The sequence below is a fragment of the Epinephelus lanceolatus genome, chromosome 5 (genome assembly GCF_041903045.1).
Source record: "Epinephelus lanceolatus isolate andai-2023 chromosome 5, ASM4190304v1, whole genome shotgun sequence".
NCBI lineage: Eukaryota > Metazoa > Chordata > Actinopteri > Perciformes > Serranidae > Epinephelus > Epinephelus lanceolatus.
The window spans coordinates 11588299-11605835 of record NC_135738.1 but is presented as its reverse complement, the minus strand read 5'-3'; the positions used below and the strand labels follow the sequence as shown (position 1 = coordinate 11605835).

Below are 17537 nucleotides of genomic sequence, written 5' to 3'. Positions count from 1 at the left end.
TATTTCTTTGAGAGAATCTCTGGGAAAACATTTCTTGCATCCCCAGCGGTTGATTTAATTATCTATGGAAAATTTGAGAAGTATTCCGAGCTAAACGTCTTGATTTTATTTGTGACTTTATTTTCTGAACTCTGGGTGGACCCAACCTGTATGTGTGTGTGTGTGTGTGTGTGTGTAATGAGCCTGAGAATTGGGTTGGATTAACTCTGGGTAATTGCGACGAGATTGCAATCAAAGTTTCAATTAGACTGCATCTACAGTTAGGTTACTCCCGCCTGGGTGTTGATTTGCGATCTGTTAATTTGGAATTAGAGTATTAGCCTTCTCACGCTCCCTCTCATTTTGTATCTCTCAAGTTAGGGGAGGTTTTCTGGGTCGGGAGCTTCATTATTAATCATGTGCATTCAGTTCACAAAAGGACGTGCATGTGTTTTTGAATGTCCTGTTTGGACACGACACATTATCCCACAGAGACGAGGTTAGAATGAAAGGGACGGTTTCCACAGGCAGTGTATTTTTCTCTAATGAATAAAATCATTTATCATTGTATGGGGGACACTCAGTGCAATGTGAGGAAAAGATTGTTTGCAGAGTTTGATTGTACCCTAGGGTTGCCAGCACTGTAAATACTGCCACTGTTGAGCTGTGTATATGTGTGTGTGGCTCTGGCAGAGCTCAAACAGTCAAAGTCAGTTACAGAGAGATGATGGTATATTACAGCAAAAGGTGATGGCAGCATTTCAAGTTGCAGCTGCAATATAGGCCATAAGGAAGGTCCTACAAACTACAAACAGACTGAATGCTTTATGGCATCATTTTGCCTGAGTAACATACAAAAGTCCAGTGCAGATGAAAGATTTCCTTATCTCATCCATTTAATTCGTCTTACAAGCCCTGATGCGTAGCTTACTTCCACGTCTGATAAATACAGCTTGAAATTTCCCAAGGGAGCTCGCTCTGGAAATAAATGTGAGAAGTGTAATACGCGAAATCAACAGTAGGGGGAAGCAACACGCTGAAAGACACTGGTCAATGTAGACGAAGAAAACGGCGACCAACCAGGCGCCACAGAAGTAGAATATCTAGAACAGTTTGGTGTAATTAAATTAATTTTAATTTCTTTGTGTTGGTTCCTATTGACGTTTGAAAGGAAATCATGGATAATGAGGTTTTATTTGTTTCATTTTTCTGTGATTCTTTTATTGGCTGAATCTGAAGCCATCCAGGTAAAGCCAACATCACTTACCTTATCTTATTACCACATAATTCATTTTTGTCACTCTATATATTTCCTTGCTATGCTTTTATCTAACAACGCACCAACACAAGTCCGGTAGAGTATCAAAAATAAATAAATAAATAAAAATACAGGCAGAAATAACAGCCTTTCAGCAACATGCCCGTCTATGTGGTTTGATTCTATGTAGTGTCTGCTGTATTGTTTTGATTAGGAAAATCATTTTTGACAGGCACAGCTACGGATCACGTTCACTGAGGTAAGTTTCACTCGGTAGTTGTACTTTATGCGCATTAAATATTTAATTTAACGATGTTTCAAATCGCATATTGACGAATTAGCGTAAAATAAAGCAGAACGTTAGCTGCCCGTCTGCGAGCTCAGTGCTAGCATAGCAGTAGCTAGCCGCACAGCTAGCTAGCGAGCTAGTAGCACATCAGTCCAATATGCTAGTGCTAAACCATTGTTTACGATAATATTCACCTCGATATGCTTTTTGTTTTTAAGGCTAGCGTTAGTTATCACGAATATAAGATATACAACAGCGGTACAATAATATGCCGTCGCCCTGAAGACCACATTTAACGTACTACAGCTGTTAAAGTTGACGCTAGCTAGCTCGTGTAGGTTAACATAACGTTACCTGACGCTAGCCAACAATGGTGCTGTTTGCCAGCTGTTCATACGGTTTGTGTGTATTTCTTCAACATCTCGGTTTAACGTTGCATATAAGCAGCTTTGTTAAATGTTATTCTGCTCACTTACTCACTGGCCAGTGTGACAATATTTAAACACATCGACTACAGCCCTTAATTAAGGTTAGCTTAATATAGTTAGCTTAACGTTAACAGTAATGATAGCTGTCTGGGTGCCACATATTAACGTGAATACAACCATCAGAGGACGCCAAGTGCCAAAATAACAACTTATTGTGGTATTTAATGCTATGTGACCATTTCTTTGGGTATTAAAATACAGGGATCACCCGGGGCTAATTGTGTGTGGGGCTGGGGTCCTATTAGCAGGTTAACGTTAGCCCTTTTGGTAGTCATAGTTTGGATTAAGGAGATTTAAATGGTGGACTGAACAGCATTCATATGGGTTACCAAACATACAGAGTGGTGGTTTACAAATTGTAAAAGATAACCCCACGTTGTTTTACAGTTTCACTTTTTACACTGTCCTATAAGTACAACGTTATATTGTTTTTTTCCAGGTAAAACTCCACTGAATTTATCCTTGAATCATGCATTGTGTGCTTAAATCCAGCAGGTGGCACTGCAGCATAGACTGTGTCTGTTAGGTTAGGTGGAAAGTGAACTAAAGACAAAATGGTTATTGTTTTATCCTCTTTGATGGCTTTTAAATTTTTGGGGTTCATAGTTAATCCTCAGAAACTTAAAACACTACCTGCAAGTGAAGTATTAGGTGACATTTTGTTTGGCAGTATCTGTGACAAAGGCATGTATAAGGTGTCAGTTCACACAGAAATGTTTGAAAGAAAACCCCTGCTCACCTTAGCTGCTTAATGTAGGGGGAATTTCCCCCACATATCCTCTTCCCAAAAGGGTTTTTTGGTGGTAGACCAGCTAATTCCTTTGTGCCTTTTCCCACAGTACTTAGTGGCAGGGGGCAGAAACCACATCCAGGATACAGCAGCTTGCTTCCCACATGGTGATTTAGAAGAAGTCAAAGGTTAAACAGAAGGATGTTGTTGCTATTTTCAGAGCTCAACCTGGGCTGTTTGCCCACAAGGACTCTGAGCCAGCATCATTTTTAATTAGGTATTCTCTCAGTCACCTTAAAAAAACATAAATGACCTCATCTTTTTTTGTGGTCAGAAATAGTCAAATATATTGACGTATTCAAGCAAGTATTTAACACTCATAAACGGTTTTTCAAACAATTATTTTGACTAGTCTCTTTAAAGCATAGTTAGACCCTGACTTCAGCTAGAGAATTATTTTTGCCAGAGGGCTTTTTAGCATGGAGCAATTCTTATCTCTAATTATGAAGCTGTTCCACAGCACTACTTCCTCCTGTTGAAAGTAGTCTAAATTAGCGTCTGAGTAGTCGGGTGCTGTGTTTTTTCATTCAGTTGCTCAATAATGATTGATAGCAGCAAGACATTTCTATTAGAGGAAACGTGGCTGGCCAAGAGGAGAGTTGGAGCCAAGGCTGGGAGGAGTTTGGACAAAAAGCAGAAATGGCGATAGCGCTGCAGAAGGAACAGTCTGCTCTCTATTTCCTGGCTGGGCAGCATCCCTGGTAACAATGCTCCATGCCTTAGTTCAACCCTGTCTCAGAATGCTTAACCCACCTTCATCGGGCAACAATGTGTGTCCATTGTTTTTTTTTTCATATGGCTCATCTAGAAAGCACAAGCCTCACCTTAACTAATCATGGACCCTTTCAGATCATGTATTAATACCAGTTAGATTTGTAGCTCTGACTCTACTGGTATGAAATGTTTCCTACTCTAATGTCTCCCACTGTTTTTCTCCAGATCTCCCTTGACATCATAGAGGTCATGGATGAGCAGACAGGCTCTCCTGCAGCCAATACAGAGAACAACAGCCAGAGAAATGGAGATGAGGTAAGCGCCGAACACGCAGATATCAAGTGACATATTTTTCCAATTCGGACTCCCAAGAATGTCCTGCCAGTGTGTATATCATGGGGGATTGCTACCTGAACTTTCAAAACATATCTGTTTTTGTTCTCTTTGCAGAAGCCCCGACGTGGCAGCTGGACCAAGGGGAGGAAGAGGAAGAAGCCAATGAAGGACAGCAACGCACCCAAGGCCCCCCTAACGGGCTACGTTCGCTTCATGAACGACAGACGGGAGCAGCTACGGGCAGAACGTCCAGACGTGCCCTTTCCAGAAATTACAAGGATGCTGGGCAACGAGTGGAGCAAGCTGCCCCCCGAGGAGAAGCAGGTCAGTGAAGAAGTTCCAGACAGGATTACACAATGAGCATATGACTGTGAGGAATAACGTGTCAAAGTTCTGCATTTCTTTCCTTTTCACTTTGTATGTTATTCTCTTTAAACAGTCCCGTCCTCCTTACCATAGACACATGTTTGTCTTTTTTAGTGGTGGAGGGCAGGGGATCTTTATGGGGAGATAGCAAGTCAGCAGTTAATGCCACTTGGAAGTGGTGTACATTATCTGAAAGCTGTGAACATGAAGATTAATTTAAGGTGCAGTTTAGCACTAGCTCTGACACAGATCTGTAATAGTATTTGGGTTTTCATAAGGTGCCTAGTAAAACTTTAAACGTTTAGAGTGTATGAGAACATTAGGACATTTTAATGGAAGTATGAGATAGCCATTCCTATGTTCAGTTATGTCTCACAAGTTGTTGCAGCAGTTTTTTCATTCATATAATTTTTTACTCAAATTTGGTGCAAATTTAAGCATTTTTGACCTCCTGAGAATGAAAAAAAAATGGTCAAACAGTCCCCCAAAATACCACATTAAGACACCAAGACCTTGAGGAACACCATAGAAAACCTAATGCTGTCATTTGGTGTCAAAGCCTTTTAACATTTTTTTGCTGGTTGGTTAACAACTACTTCTCTTCTGGAAACTACTGAATAAAATGATCTACTGGGACCTTTAGGATAATCACAACCTCGTGAAACTTTACAGCCACAAACTACAGACCTGGAGCATTCAGTAAGGTCAAGTTAAAAAAAAACATGGTCTCATTATGATGAAATGGCTACAATGGGGACTAACACCATCCTACATAAATAAAATGGATCCCATTGAAACCATATGCGTCTCAGCTGGGGCTGCAACGATTAGTCGACTAATCGGTGACTATTTTAGTAGTCGACTAATCGGTTAGAGTCATTTTTCATAGGAAAGCACTATAAAAGTACCCCAAATTACTCTAATTGCAGCTTCTCCAGTTCAAACATTTGCACCGTTACACACTCTCCCATGACAGTGAACTAAAACCCTTTGGCGTGAGTACGAAATTAGATGACATATTTTTGGGGTTTGGGAGAGACAGGCCGACATTTTCCAACATTTTAACACATTTTTCGATAAAATGATTAGTCAACTAATCGAAGAAATAATCGACAGAATAGTCAACAATGAAAATAATCGTTAGTTGCAGCCCTAGTCTCAGCTTTCCAATCATACCCAGTTTATGCAATTCCAAGACTGTATAGAGACCCCAGTATGCACACATGGTCAAATAAGTTTTCATATTGATTAGTGCAGTGGTTCTCAGACAGTGTGCCATGATGTCAGTCCAGGTGTGCCGTTGGATTTTGTGATAACCACACATTATTATTGCAATATTCAACACTGGACCTTTACAGAAAGTTATGAATGAATTTTTAATGGACTGTATCAGTGTGTTGTGCGCACCCATTTCCTAATAAAAAGGCAAACTCTAGCTTAATAATGTAATTTAATTTAATTAAAAACACCTTCACAGGGAACCTATTTGTCACTGATTGTGCATGCGAATTATTAGTGTGTGACACATCAAAAGCCTTAATTGGCAGCGGTGTGAGGGATGATAACATTTAAAAGGAGAAAGCAATGAGTGGGACAATGGATCGCTTTATTGTATGGAGCAAATTACAACAAAGCACCAGCGAAGACGACCTACCACCGAAAGACGAGAAAAAAACGGTCATAGTATCACAAAAGCTACCTGTCATATTTTTCTTATTTTTATTGTCTCATGTCGTGATAAGAGTAATACCACATGTTATAGAAGCTATGCACAGATATAAATACAGGTGTGCCCTGAAATTTTGGCTTGCCTGTTGGTGTACCTTGAGCACAAAAAGTTTGAAAAGCACTGGATTAGTGGGACAATAGTAAATATCTAGGGCGAGCAGTTTTGAGAAAGCACTTAAAGAAAAAACTTACCAGAGGCAAAATCTGTTTGATTTTGATTAACAAGGTGGTGGATTTTTAATTGTCATTACTTGTGGCTTTCAGTAATTGCACCAACAGTACCCCAAAGGAATGGACCAAAGTATTAATCTGCAACATGCCAGCATTTAAGAGGCCAAATTCAGCACTCTCAAACCAGCAGAGACTTTTAGTTAATTGCTTGCTGCGCACAAAAAGAGTGTAAGAACAAAAGCCTGTCAAGTCTATGGTGTCAGTGTTTTGAAGCTGACAAACACTGACTTATACATGACTGTGTCTGGTAGTTTGACATCTTTTTACAGATTGTCTTGCCATAGTTGATGGCATCTTGTGTCGTGTCCTAGATATGCCCTCGACTGTGATGCAGGACTGGCAGAAAGAGATTACAAAGGATGAAGTTGCTTTCTTGTAGTGATAGAATCATTATTACAGTCATGTTCGGGCGGGTTTTCCATAACAATTTGTTCTTTCGCTGCAAAGATATCTAAGTGCTTCAACCAGGGAAAACTTGGATGGCCTTTTCAAAATATGGCAGAATATGGATCAACAGAATGATAATCAGTTCTCACAGCCCTGAAGTTACAGCAGCTCATCGTTTGTACCAACCAAATTAAAGTCTGTCTTGTAGAAACATTATTTTAAACTGTGTACTTAAAGGGATAGTCGAACCCAAAATAAGAAATACAATTTTTTCCTCTTACCTGTAGTGCTGTTAATCAGTCTAGATTGTTTTGGTGTGAGTTGCCAAGTGTTGGAGATTTTTGGCTGTTGAGATGTCTGCCTTCTTTCCAATATAATGGAACTAGATGGCACTTGGCTTGTGGAGCTCAAAGCGCCACAAATTACATTTAGAAAACTCAACAGCAATGTCTCTTTCAAGAAATCATGACCCGTTGACTCAGGATAATCCACAGACCTTGTTGTGAGCAGTGTCATGCAGGAACTTTTCTTTCTACCGCTGTACAGCCACTTAACGAATCACACTGCAGAATGTTTTGTTTTTAAATCCAGAGGTGGGATAGAGTCTGTAGAGCATTGCTGCTGATTAGTATCACATTGTCGAACCATGAGCTCAAAGCTGAGTCAGATATGCTGGTATCTTGAGACAGGGTCTTTGCATGAAGATGGTTTTTATTAGTTTCCTCCAATTCCCAAACTAATGATATTACAAGATGCTTTTTTGCATACAACAAGGAGTGAATGTAGGTTATTAATATTGGAAATGACTGATTTTTGTCTTTTGAGAGGAACTAATCCTGATTAGAAATAATTACTCCCTCTCATCGTGCCATCTCGCCCACAATCCTCCTTCATCCTGTTTCGCCCAAATCTCATTTTCCTCCTTTTTTGGCTGAGTCTTCCCAGCTCGTCTCACCTTTTCTTTCTTTCTGTCTTCTGTCTGCAGCGATACCTGGATGAGGCAGAGCGAGATAAGGAGCGCTACATGCGGGAGCTGGAGAAGTACCAGAAGACAGAGGCCTACAAGCATTTCACCAGGAAGGTCCAGGAGAAACAGAAGGGCAAGCGGCACAGAGGAGGTGAGGTTAAAAGGCAGCAGGACGACAAGTTGGCATCGACCACTGAAGCTTGCTAGTCTGGCATTTATCCCACCATCATTTAGAGGCACTACTGTTTAAAAAGTAGGCAGATCAGATACTTTATGTGTCTGGCAAAATTTGGAGAATATAGGTGTTATGTTTGGTGGACAACCTCTGCCCAGACAGTTTGAGAAATGTGAACGTACATCAGTCATATAGTGCGGGAAGCCGTCAGTTGCATTTTGTGGTTTTGTGTCTGTTTTCCTTTAATATTATTCTGCAGAAATGAATTATTATAGGACTATAAAACATGCTCAAAATGTTTTATCTACGTATTTGAATATATTCCATTATTTCGTGGAGGAACCCAAAACTCATTATTCCTTTGCTCAGTTGATGGAAATGTGGCAAGGAAAAGGGGATACTTTTCGAGTTCGTAGTAGGTCAGATTATGAGTTATAGTTCAACCTGAGGCCAAGGAGCCGTTACTGTTCTCACAGAACACATGGTCTTCATTATCTCGTCCTATTTTGTTACCGTGGATAAATCTCAGTTTGGATATCAAAAATGTTGATGACATAAACAGCTCTGCTTTGGCGACTGAAGGAGGTGCTCTGCTTCATTTCATTTGTTTCACAGTATAGAGTGCAGAGAGGGGACTTTTTTTTTCTTTGATGACTTTCATTCATTCTATTAGTTCACACCGTGGTAAAGGCGCACTGCACCGAGGGAAACATGAACCATCTGCTTACTTTATTCTTTCCTTCCTCTCCAGATGTTGGGCACCAGGTTGCCAACGAGGCTCTACACGAGGTCAGTAACTCTTTCCTGCCCTATCACACTTACAGTCACTTTCCTGAAAGGGATAATTCAGATGTTTGTTATTTTTAAAAGTGGGGCTATATGAGGTACGTATCCATAGTCAGTGTATTACATACAGATGTCAGTCGGCATGCTCCCAGTTTGGAGAAGCAGGCAGGTGCACTGACACAGAAGCTAAGCTATATACTGCTGTGAAGAGGTCAGCAACAAAATGTATTTTAGCCACCTAAAAGAATCTATATCAGTTTAAGTGTACAGAATATTTTCACCACTTTACCTTGCTGTCAGGCAAAGATTTCCGATGGGGAACTGAAGCCATTATATCGCTCTCTTGAAAGCCAGACTCCATTGAGAAAAACAGTAATTTAACATCAGGAGCTGTGGGTCTACTGCTGCCTCGACAAGTTAGTTTGTGTTGTTGTGTGACTTTGGTGTTTGAAACGGTAAGTTCAGATTCACCCAAGTCACACAATAACACAAACTAATCGAGTGAAGCAGCAGTAAACCAGCAGCTCCCCTGTTCAGCGAGCTAAAGTTACTGTTTTTGTCAATGGAGTCTGTTGGCTTTGATGAGATCAGTATAGCTTACACTTGAACTGTTGTTGTTTTTTTCTTCAGGTGGAACTTTTTTAGGTGGCTTAGATAAATAAATGTAAATGAAAATTTGCAGCTGCCCCATCCACAGCAGTATATTGTCTAGCTTACGTGTCGGTACTCCTGTCTGCTTCTCCAAACTGGGGGCATGTTGACTGTCATCTACTGTAGGTAATACACACAGCCACACTTCACAATTATTCCTATCCCTTTAAGAAGTAAATATCATAATTATTTAAGCTTATAAATCTTCTAATCATTGAAATGTTACTGTATTGCTGTGCAGCTTCTGTTGAGGCATGCAAAGCACAAAATATTTCACCCAGATTCACACGGTGGGAGCAAATATCATTCTTAATCAACATGAATTTCAAAGGTTACTTTTGACTTTAAAACCAAATTTCTCAAAGACTCAACAAGTGAAAATGTGAAAATGTCACTAGTTTTAGTCACTGTGAGTTTTCTGTCATCGTAGTTAGAGTCTGTTTTTACCGCTTCCTCACCCAGGAACCCAAACATGTTTTGTTTGCCCTCTTCTTGCTGTACCCATTAAGTGCTTATTGTTGCATCACTAAATCTGGGTTAATCCGCTTTGGTGCTGTGTTTGTGTTCATAATCCAAACAAGTGGCTTCTACTAAGTGTGTAATTCATTTTTATTAAGTTCTGCATGTAATTAAGAGGTTTCCTTTGTGAGTCTTATTGCATACTCCTGAAGGGTTATTATGGTCAAGGTGACTTTACTGGAATCGGCATTCCTCTGGGGATACCAGCGTTTCCCCTCCAGATTTCAATGGATACAGGGTTCAGCATGAATTTAATTACGTTGAGAAATACAGAAGGATGCATTCTTTCTGAGGAAGGAGTAAACAAGTGAAACCTGCGCTGCATCTTGTGCTGCTGTTGTGAAACACATTTGTATTGTGAATTTACTGGAAACCATTTCAGGGCCTGTGATATCTTAGCAGCACTGTCGGTGAAATTACATCACCTTCCTCATTTTCTTAAACTGTATCACTGTATTTCCCCTGCGGCCAGGTATGAAATAAATTACCCTCCCACCTACAGCCTAGCGAGATAAATGACCACCTCTCGCTGTCGGTCTGTGCGGCCAAATGTTTTCACTTTTCAGCTTATCTTCTTACCTCTCACTGTCTCTGGCTGCCAACAGAAGGATGCAGAAGGGAAGGACAGAACTGTGTTTGACATACCGATCTTCACAGAGGAGTTTCTCAACCACAGCAAAGGTAAAGACACTCGTCTTGCTGAGAGAAACTTTGTAGCTGGTGCACTGTGACGTTTTTAAACTTCCATTTGTCTAAGTGTTTCTAAACGCATTCGTCTGCTACCTCGAGAGAACTTTTTTTTTATAGTGCTCCATCGTCCCAGAATAGTTTCCACAGTCCACCGAACTCAGTGATGCCCTAAACTTTAAAAGAAGACACCTCTCTGAGCAGATTAAAAATTAATGATGGCACCAACTGCTGTATCTCCCTGTTGTCCTCTCTCCGGACTCCTCCTCTTATCCACCATCGTTTCAGTTTCCCTATGTGCTTCTGTGTTCCCAAACAGCACGTGAAGCTGAGATGCGGCAGCTGCGTAAGACCAACATGGAGTACGAGGAGCGCAACGCGGCGCTGCAGAAGCATGTGGAGAGCATGCGTGGCGCTGTAGAGAGACTGGAAGGCGACGTGATGCAAGAGAGGGGACGCAACGGGCTCCTCCACCAGCACCTGGAGACCCTGCGTCAGGCGCTCACCTCCAGCTTCTCCTCTGTACCTCTACCAGGTAAGAACCAATATCACCATATACAGTTTTAATCCAAGTTCCAAACATGGAACATAAAAGTCCACATGATAAGTAATTTAGTCTTAAAGGGACAGTTCACCCTAAAATCCAAATACATATTTTTCCTCTTGCGTGTAGTGCTGTTTATCAATCTCAATTGTTATGGTGTGCGTTCCCGAGTGTAGAGATGTCGGCCTTCTCTGCAGTATAATGGAACAAGATGGCACTCGGTTTGTGGTGCTCAGAGCGCCTAAAACATACATTTGATAACCTCAACAGGAATGTCACTTTTTAGATGCCATGACCTGGTTACTCCAGATAATCCACAGATCTTGTTGTAAGCAATTTCACATAGGAACTATTTTCTCTCTACCGAACTACACCCACCAACCATATCTTCTCATGGACAAGAGGCTCAGGTTCGTGACAGCATGTAAACAATAATGGCATCCTCCTTGGTTGAGCTGCAACATTAGCTCGCTCTGTGGTGATAGACGAGCTAGCATTACACCAGCTTCACACTACACAACATTTTTGTCTGTTCCAACAGTCAAGATGTCAGATTAGGCGATGGTGGAGTCATAAAATCGTGCTGTGACTTTGCCGACAGACACGACTGACTACACATTGGTCCACAACCAATCGCCAACCATTGCTGGTTGTCTTTCACAATGTTTGTGACATCATCAGATCCTATTTTTATTATTATTGCTATTACTTCAGTGGCTGTTCATGTCTCAGCGGAAATGTTATTGAAGTAACATAAAAAAAAAAGTGCCACTAGATGTCAGGAGCTACATTTGAAGTACCGCATGCAAACTCTGAGTCACTGAATCCCCCACAACAAGTTCCTGCAGATGCTTCACAATAAAAGCCTTTTAGAAAATGAAGGGATTCTTTCAACTGAAATTATAAGAGGCTTTTAATTTTTAACAGATACAGGAAGTGCTGGGTTTGAAATGAGTTTTATCAAGGCAAACAGGAGCGGATTAAAAGTAAAAATACAAAAATGAAGAGGGAATAATAAATAACGGCCCATTTATAATGTAGTCTGTTTCAAATGAAGCTGGTAGCCTCTGCAGTTGTGGTGAGTAAAAGCCACTATTTTTTAATTTCATTATTTTATATCCCCATTATAAAGGAATAGCATTCTTTGCTAGCCTGATGCTAATGGTCCGGGGTTGCTAAAGTGCCTCTGCTGTTTCATCGTCTTTCCCCTTTTTCTCTGTGTGGTAACGTCCCTAGACTAGAGGAAATATCAAAAACCCTGGGGTGTTGTTGTCGTACAGTTGTCTACAGCAGCAGATCGCTCTGTGTTTCTATCGGTGACGGTATAAGTGACGGCTGTGACTGGAGAAGTCGTCAATGGTAAAAAGAAAATCAAACATGCTAGACTTTCTGTCGGGACATGATGAGGCGTCCCAGACATGGTGTCAGTTGTCATCTACTATGGCACACTACACGAGATAAAACAATGGGTTATTGCGTTCGACAAGCCGACACCATACAACGCTGCGTCGGGCTATAATCAGGCTGATATTGTGTAGTGTGAACCCAGCATTATATTTATGCTTCTTTCTGCACAGTGATACAGTTGACGGGTCTAGTTTGGTAGAGACAAAATAGTTCGTCTATGAAACTGCTCACAACAAGGTCTGTGGATTATCTTGAGTAACTGGGTCATGATTTCTGGAAAGAGACACTGCCGTTAAGTTTTTCCAAATGTATTTTTTGGTGCCTTGAGCACCACAAGCCGAGTGCCATCTAGTTCCATTATACCGGATAGAAGGCAGACATCTCTACAGCTGATATCTGCAACTCTGCAGCGCACACCAAAACAATCTATTGCATTACAGGTAAGAGGAAAAACCTGTGTTTTGATTTTGGGGTGAGCTGTCCCTTTAAAACTTTTCTAGGCAGTCCTCACCTGTTGAGATATGAAAGATTATTCCACTTGCATCCATTTAAACTGAGGGAGCATCTTGAGACAGAATTATCTTGTGTTTTGTTTTAATAAAAATAAGACAAATGACTCAACACTATCCTAGATGACTTATTAAGTCGGGCATTTCTGCAGCCTCCTAAGTTTGTCAGATATTTGCTGATTAAGAGTTCTCGTCTCATCTCTTAGGACAGTGTAGACGTGGGCCATTAGTTTGGAGAATCTTGGACAAAAATGAAATGTACTCCTCCTTTTTTTTTAAGTCAACATTCTGCTGTGTGTGGGAAAATAAAATTGCTTTGCTTTTATTTCTAGAAGTGTGCAATGTGGCCCTTGGGCTTGCTGATATTGATCGATGCACATTATAAACCAACATTAACTTCATATCCCGTACCGGTAGTCCATCCCTAGACACAAACACAAATACCGTAGTAAACGTTTAGATACAAAGTCAGAGTTTAAGTTGGTGAAATATGAATAATAATGTAGGCGTGCTTATTAGCCCACTGTCTGTTTGCTGTGCTTTCAACTCCAAAATCTCTCCTCTTGGACACATATATACCTAAACAGATTGTACAGTAGGATTATTTTATGTTCTTTTAGAGACTGGCTGTGTAAGTCATGCTGTGATGCCTTCTTTTCATTATTTACATTATAAGGAATGTGGTCCGACTTTGTTCACACTTGTTTTATGCACGTACAGTACAGAACTCGTGCTGAGCTTACACCCACAGGTTTTCGCTTGCAATTATCTCCACACCTATTTGAATTTTTTGCTCTCACAGCAGAGGCACAGACTCTGCAAACAGCACAAATTGACACCGCTGGAATGATTTCATAAGAGCTTGATGGAAGATGATTGCAAAATCCACTCAGATTTGGCCTCGGGGAAGCTCTGTGGCACATTCTGTTTTGGAGAAAGTGTCAGTAAATTAATAACCGGTAACATCAAAGGCTTCTCCAGAGTGTTAATGTGTTTACGTTTACATTTTATTGGTTATTTCAGTAATCGCACCATTTCCAATAATTAACTTAAGTCCCTCTCCACTCAAAAATCTTCTATTTATGTCCTGACCCTGACTATACTCACTTGGAACTGTGCAAAGTGTGTCAGCAGAGAGGTGTTTTCACATTCCTCTACTGAAGGGAGTGATGTCTATGCACTTCCCTAAAATCTGAGATTCAAATATATGCCAGGCAGCTAGATTAGGTATGCCTCTTATATGAAAGCCAGTTGCTGTCTTATACGGAAAAGACATACGGATGGGGAAATAGACTTCGACACAACACTGGCAACGAAACCTGAAACCTCCAGTACAGAGCGGACAGTCAGTGCAGAGAGCAGAGTTAGCATTAGCATAATGAAAGTTTTGACAGCAAGCACGACAGAGTGTGCAGCTTGTGGGTGTAAACTGGACCAATGTGAACACGCTGTAACATCATAACAGATATTATTGTATGTTTCACAACCAGTAACGCTGTGTCAACTTGTTCCGACCTGGATCTGAACCAACTGCAGTCACATGACACATTGTTTGGGTTAAACATGAGCATGTTACAGTCCTGGAGGATTATTAATGTGCACCTCCTCCTGTACTGCCTTAATATGCACATTCAGCACATCCAATGCATTAAAACATTGTTTTCTAGTTGGAGCCGCGCCTCATTTTCAAACTGTATGGTTTGACTAAAATGAACAGAAAGTGAAGTGTCACATTTGTCGGACCAATTTGGACCAATCAAGAACAGCTTTCTCTTGCAAGGCATTTGATCTGGTCCGCTTGTAAATGCTGCCGTGAGAACATGAACCAGCTCAAGGCAATTATACAACTTTGTAACAAAACTAGTCCCTGATTCCGACCAAAGAAAACGAACTCTAGGTCTGAAAGCACCCTTCCTTCCCATTCTAATGCATCTGCTAGTTGCTTATTTTGGTGGGCAACAGACTCCTTCTCTGGCTCTGACTGAAACACGGGAGGTAGAATCTCTCCAGTGTTTCTTCTAATGTTAAAGATAGCTGTCTTGATGTGCGCTGCTCTTTCAGGGGTCAGTCGGCCACCAGTCAGCCGGAGTAGCATCATGTCAGCGCTGAAGAAAGTGGGAAGCGAAAACAAAACCACCAACAAGCAGCGGTTGTGGGCAGGAGAAGGCTAGATCCAGAATTTCTCAATGAGGGAGGACGGGTAGATCTGCTTTCAGCCCCTATTAAGAGTTGTTTGTTTTATTTTTTTTCTGTGAGAAACCATGTTAAACAAAAAGATTAACAAATTAATTAGTCTTCTTACATACTCTAACATGTGTCTGGAGGGGGACTTTAAATATTTTCACATTTCTAAATTACATTTTTCTGCTTTGCACCTCTCGTAGCGTTGACAGTTTTGGTAATATTGTTGTGACACACTTCTGAACTATGACAACAGATTGCATTTGCTTTTGCCTGCTGCGAGCCAGACTCTTTGACCCAGCTGTGGGACATCCTTTGATGTTGCTTGCAGCGAAAGCATAAGTAGTGTCAAGTCATGGTTGGTGTTGTAATGCTCAGATCCTTCATATTCTGATTGGTCTTGTCATCTTGTGATTTTCTGCCCTTGGTGTGCACCCCTGCCCCCCCTGAATGATGTGTAAACATAAAGTGGCTATAGCTGTAAACACAAAGACTGATTTTGTTTTATAGATTATGTGGGAAGTACGGTGTTGCCGATCTCCATTTTATTGGCAGCTAATAAAATTTAACCTTTAAAAGGTCTGCAGTTTCCTATGAACAACCACAAGTACTAACAAGTACTTCAGACATTTTGAAGTACTGACGTCACATACTTTTTGTTCCACAGCCAGCGGAGAGACGCCCACTCTTGAAACCATTGACTCCTACATGAAGAAGCTCCACAGCATCATCGTCAGCAACCCCCAAGATCACGAGAATCTCATCAACACCGTGAGAGAGGTGGTCAACCGTTTGGACAGGTAACCGCTGCTTTGGATTGGAACTGATGATTTTACATCATCAATTAATCTCATGATTTATTTATTTTTGGTTAATTGCATTGTCAATTAAGTCTAATGCCTTAAAGTAGGCCTTAAAATTCGTTTCTCAGTCTGACCAACGTAAAGCAATTAGTCTTATAGGCAGACAGTTTCACCTCAAGGTCCTATTCATTAGCTCTTAAGAGGTTTTTTTAATTGTTTCAGCATTGTTAGATATTTTTGTTTGTTTCAGCTGTGAATGAATAATGACCGTGTCTTTTGTTGTCACGCTTGTGCCCCAGATAATTGGACCAAGTCCCACTGATTTGATGGATTGAGACTCACAACGCCGTTCAGTAGAGGCTGCTCCGTGACAGTGAATCTTCCTGTTGATCTGTCATCCACATCGATTTCAAAACATCTTTTATTGCTCCGCTAAGATCGTGTAGGTGAAGGTGATGTAGCGTCTCATATTTATTTATTATTGTTCTACTTTTTTTAACAACTCTGTTCATACTTTATGGATATAGCTGTAGTTTGTTTTATGAAATAATCAAATGGTAGGACATGAAACGGTTTTCTGTCACTCGATGCTCCTTTCTGTCATTTGTAGCAAATGCTTCCACTTCAATATCTACAGCATTATCAAACATGTTCGGATCAAAGAAAAAATGTCAGTGGGTTTGTATTTACCATATCCAAGAAACATTGTCGAGCGGACTTTCTTTTTTCGTACTCTGTTGAAGAAAAATGTGCCATTTATATTTTTGTTTCCTGTGTGAAAAAGTGTTTGTGTTTTCAATAAATGTATTTACATCATTTGAGCAGTCGGTTTGTTTTCATAGGTTCATGACATGCTGGGAATATGTTTGCACTGAAATGGAAATCAAAGCTAAATACACTAGGTACCATTGCCCTAGATTTCTTGCTTCACCTTATTCAGAAAGTCTCGAAGTTTCTGTGCTTCATATAACCGCGACTGTAAAGTGTTCGAAAGGTCTCTCTTTGATGGTGTGTCTATAATTTGCAGTATAAATATCAAAGCAGCTGGTTTTAAGTGTTTGCCAAACTAAATGCTGCATTTCCTTTTTGTGATTTGTCACACTAGGAAGAATGGGTGACTCTTAACAGCCTAGTTTTGAAGTCTACTGTATCAAAGAGCTATGAGGTTAATCTGCTGTAATACATCACTGGAATTGTGCTTGGTAAGCGCCACAGCTTATTTACTTAGAGCAGATTTGGAGTCAAAAAGATTTGGATTGGTTAAGTTAATTGAGCAGCTCTGATGTAATTTACTGGAATCTGGAGAAAGCGAGACATTACTCTGCACTCTGTGGCTCATTCACAGCCACTGGGAAACAATAACCCACTGTATCATGTCGAGACTTTTCCCACTCATAGCAGAGAATGAGGAGCAAAATGACTGGATGAGTCTGCCATGAATTATTTTTACTAAATCAGATTTGCGTTATGATTCACTTGGAAATTTTAAATGACTGTTCATATTTGTCCGATCAGGAGCTGGCCAACTAGCTTGGATGCATGCTAACATACTACTTTATTTGTTTTTGACTTGACATTATGAGCCTTTCCTGTTTCCATTCACTGATGCCCATTTCCTCGTTGCCAGCTGAGACTTCCTGTCCACAATGGCTGCATGTGTCGTTGTGTTACGTCCAACAATGTTCCAAACAGATGTTCTGCTCCCAATGGAGAGCATGTCGGTTTGTGCAGTGACCTAATAA

The 17537-nt window shown here is 40.6% G+C and overlaps 1 protein-coding gene across 3 annotated transcripts; it reads left to right on the top strand.

The window, feature by feature from the left end:
- Positions 1–1370: 1370 nt before the first annotated feature.
- hmg20a (high mobility group 20A) lies at positions 1371–16611 on the top strand. Of its 3 annotated transcripts, none has more exons than XM_033633997.1 (9): positions 1371–1496; positions 3744–3833; positions 3969–4178; positions 7552–7684; positions 8460–8497; positions 10270–10345; positions 10671–10886; positions 15660–15792; positions 16095–16611. In XM_033633997.1, exons 2-9 carry the CDS (start codon positions 3768–3770, stop codon positions 16096–16098), a joined length of 876 nt encoding a protein of 291 aa, XP_033489888.1. In that variant the 5' UTR covers positions 1371–1496; positions 3744–3767; the 3' UTR covers positions 16099–16611. The 3 variants fall into 3 exon arrangements, with proteins under 3 accessions (XP_033489888.1, XP_033489890.1, XP_033489892.1); XM_033634001.2 differs by lacking the exon at positions 1371–1496 and adding an exon at positions 3483–3505; XM_033633999.1 differs by lacking the exon at positions 16095–16611 and having other exon boundaries at positions 15660–15796.
- The last annotated feature ends 926 nt before the right edge of the window (positions 16612–17537 follow it).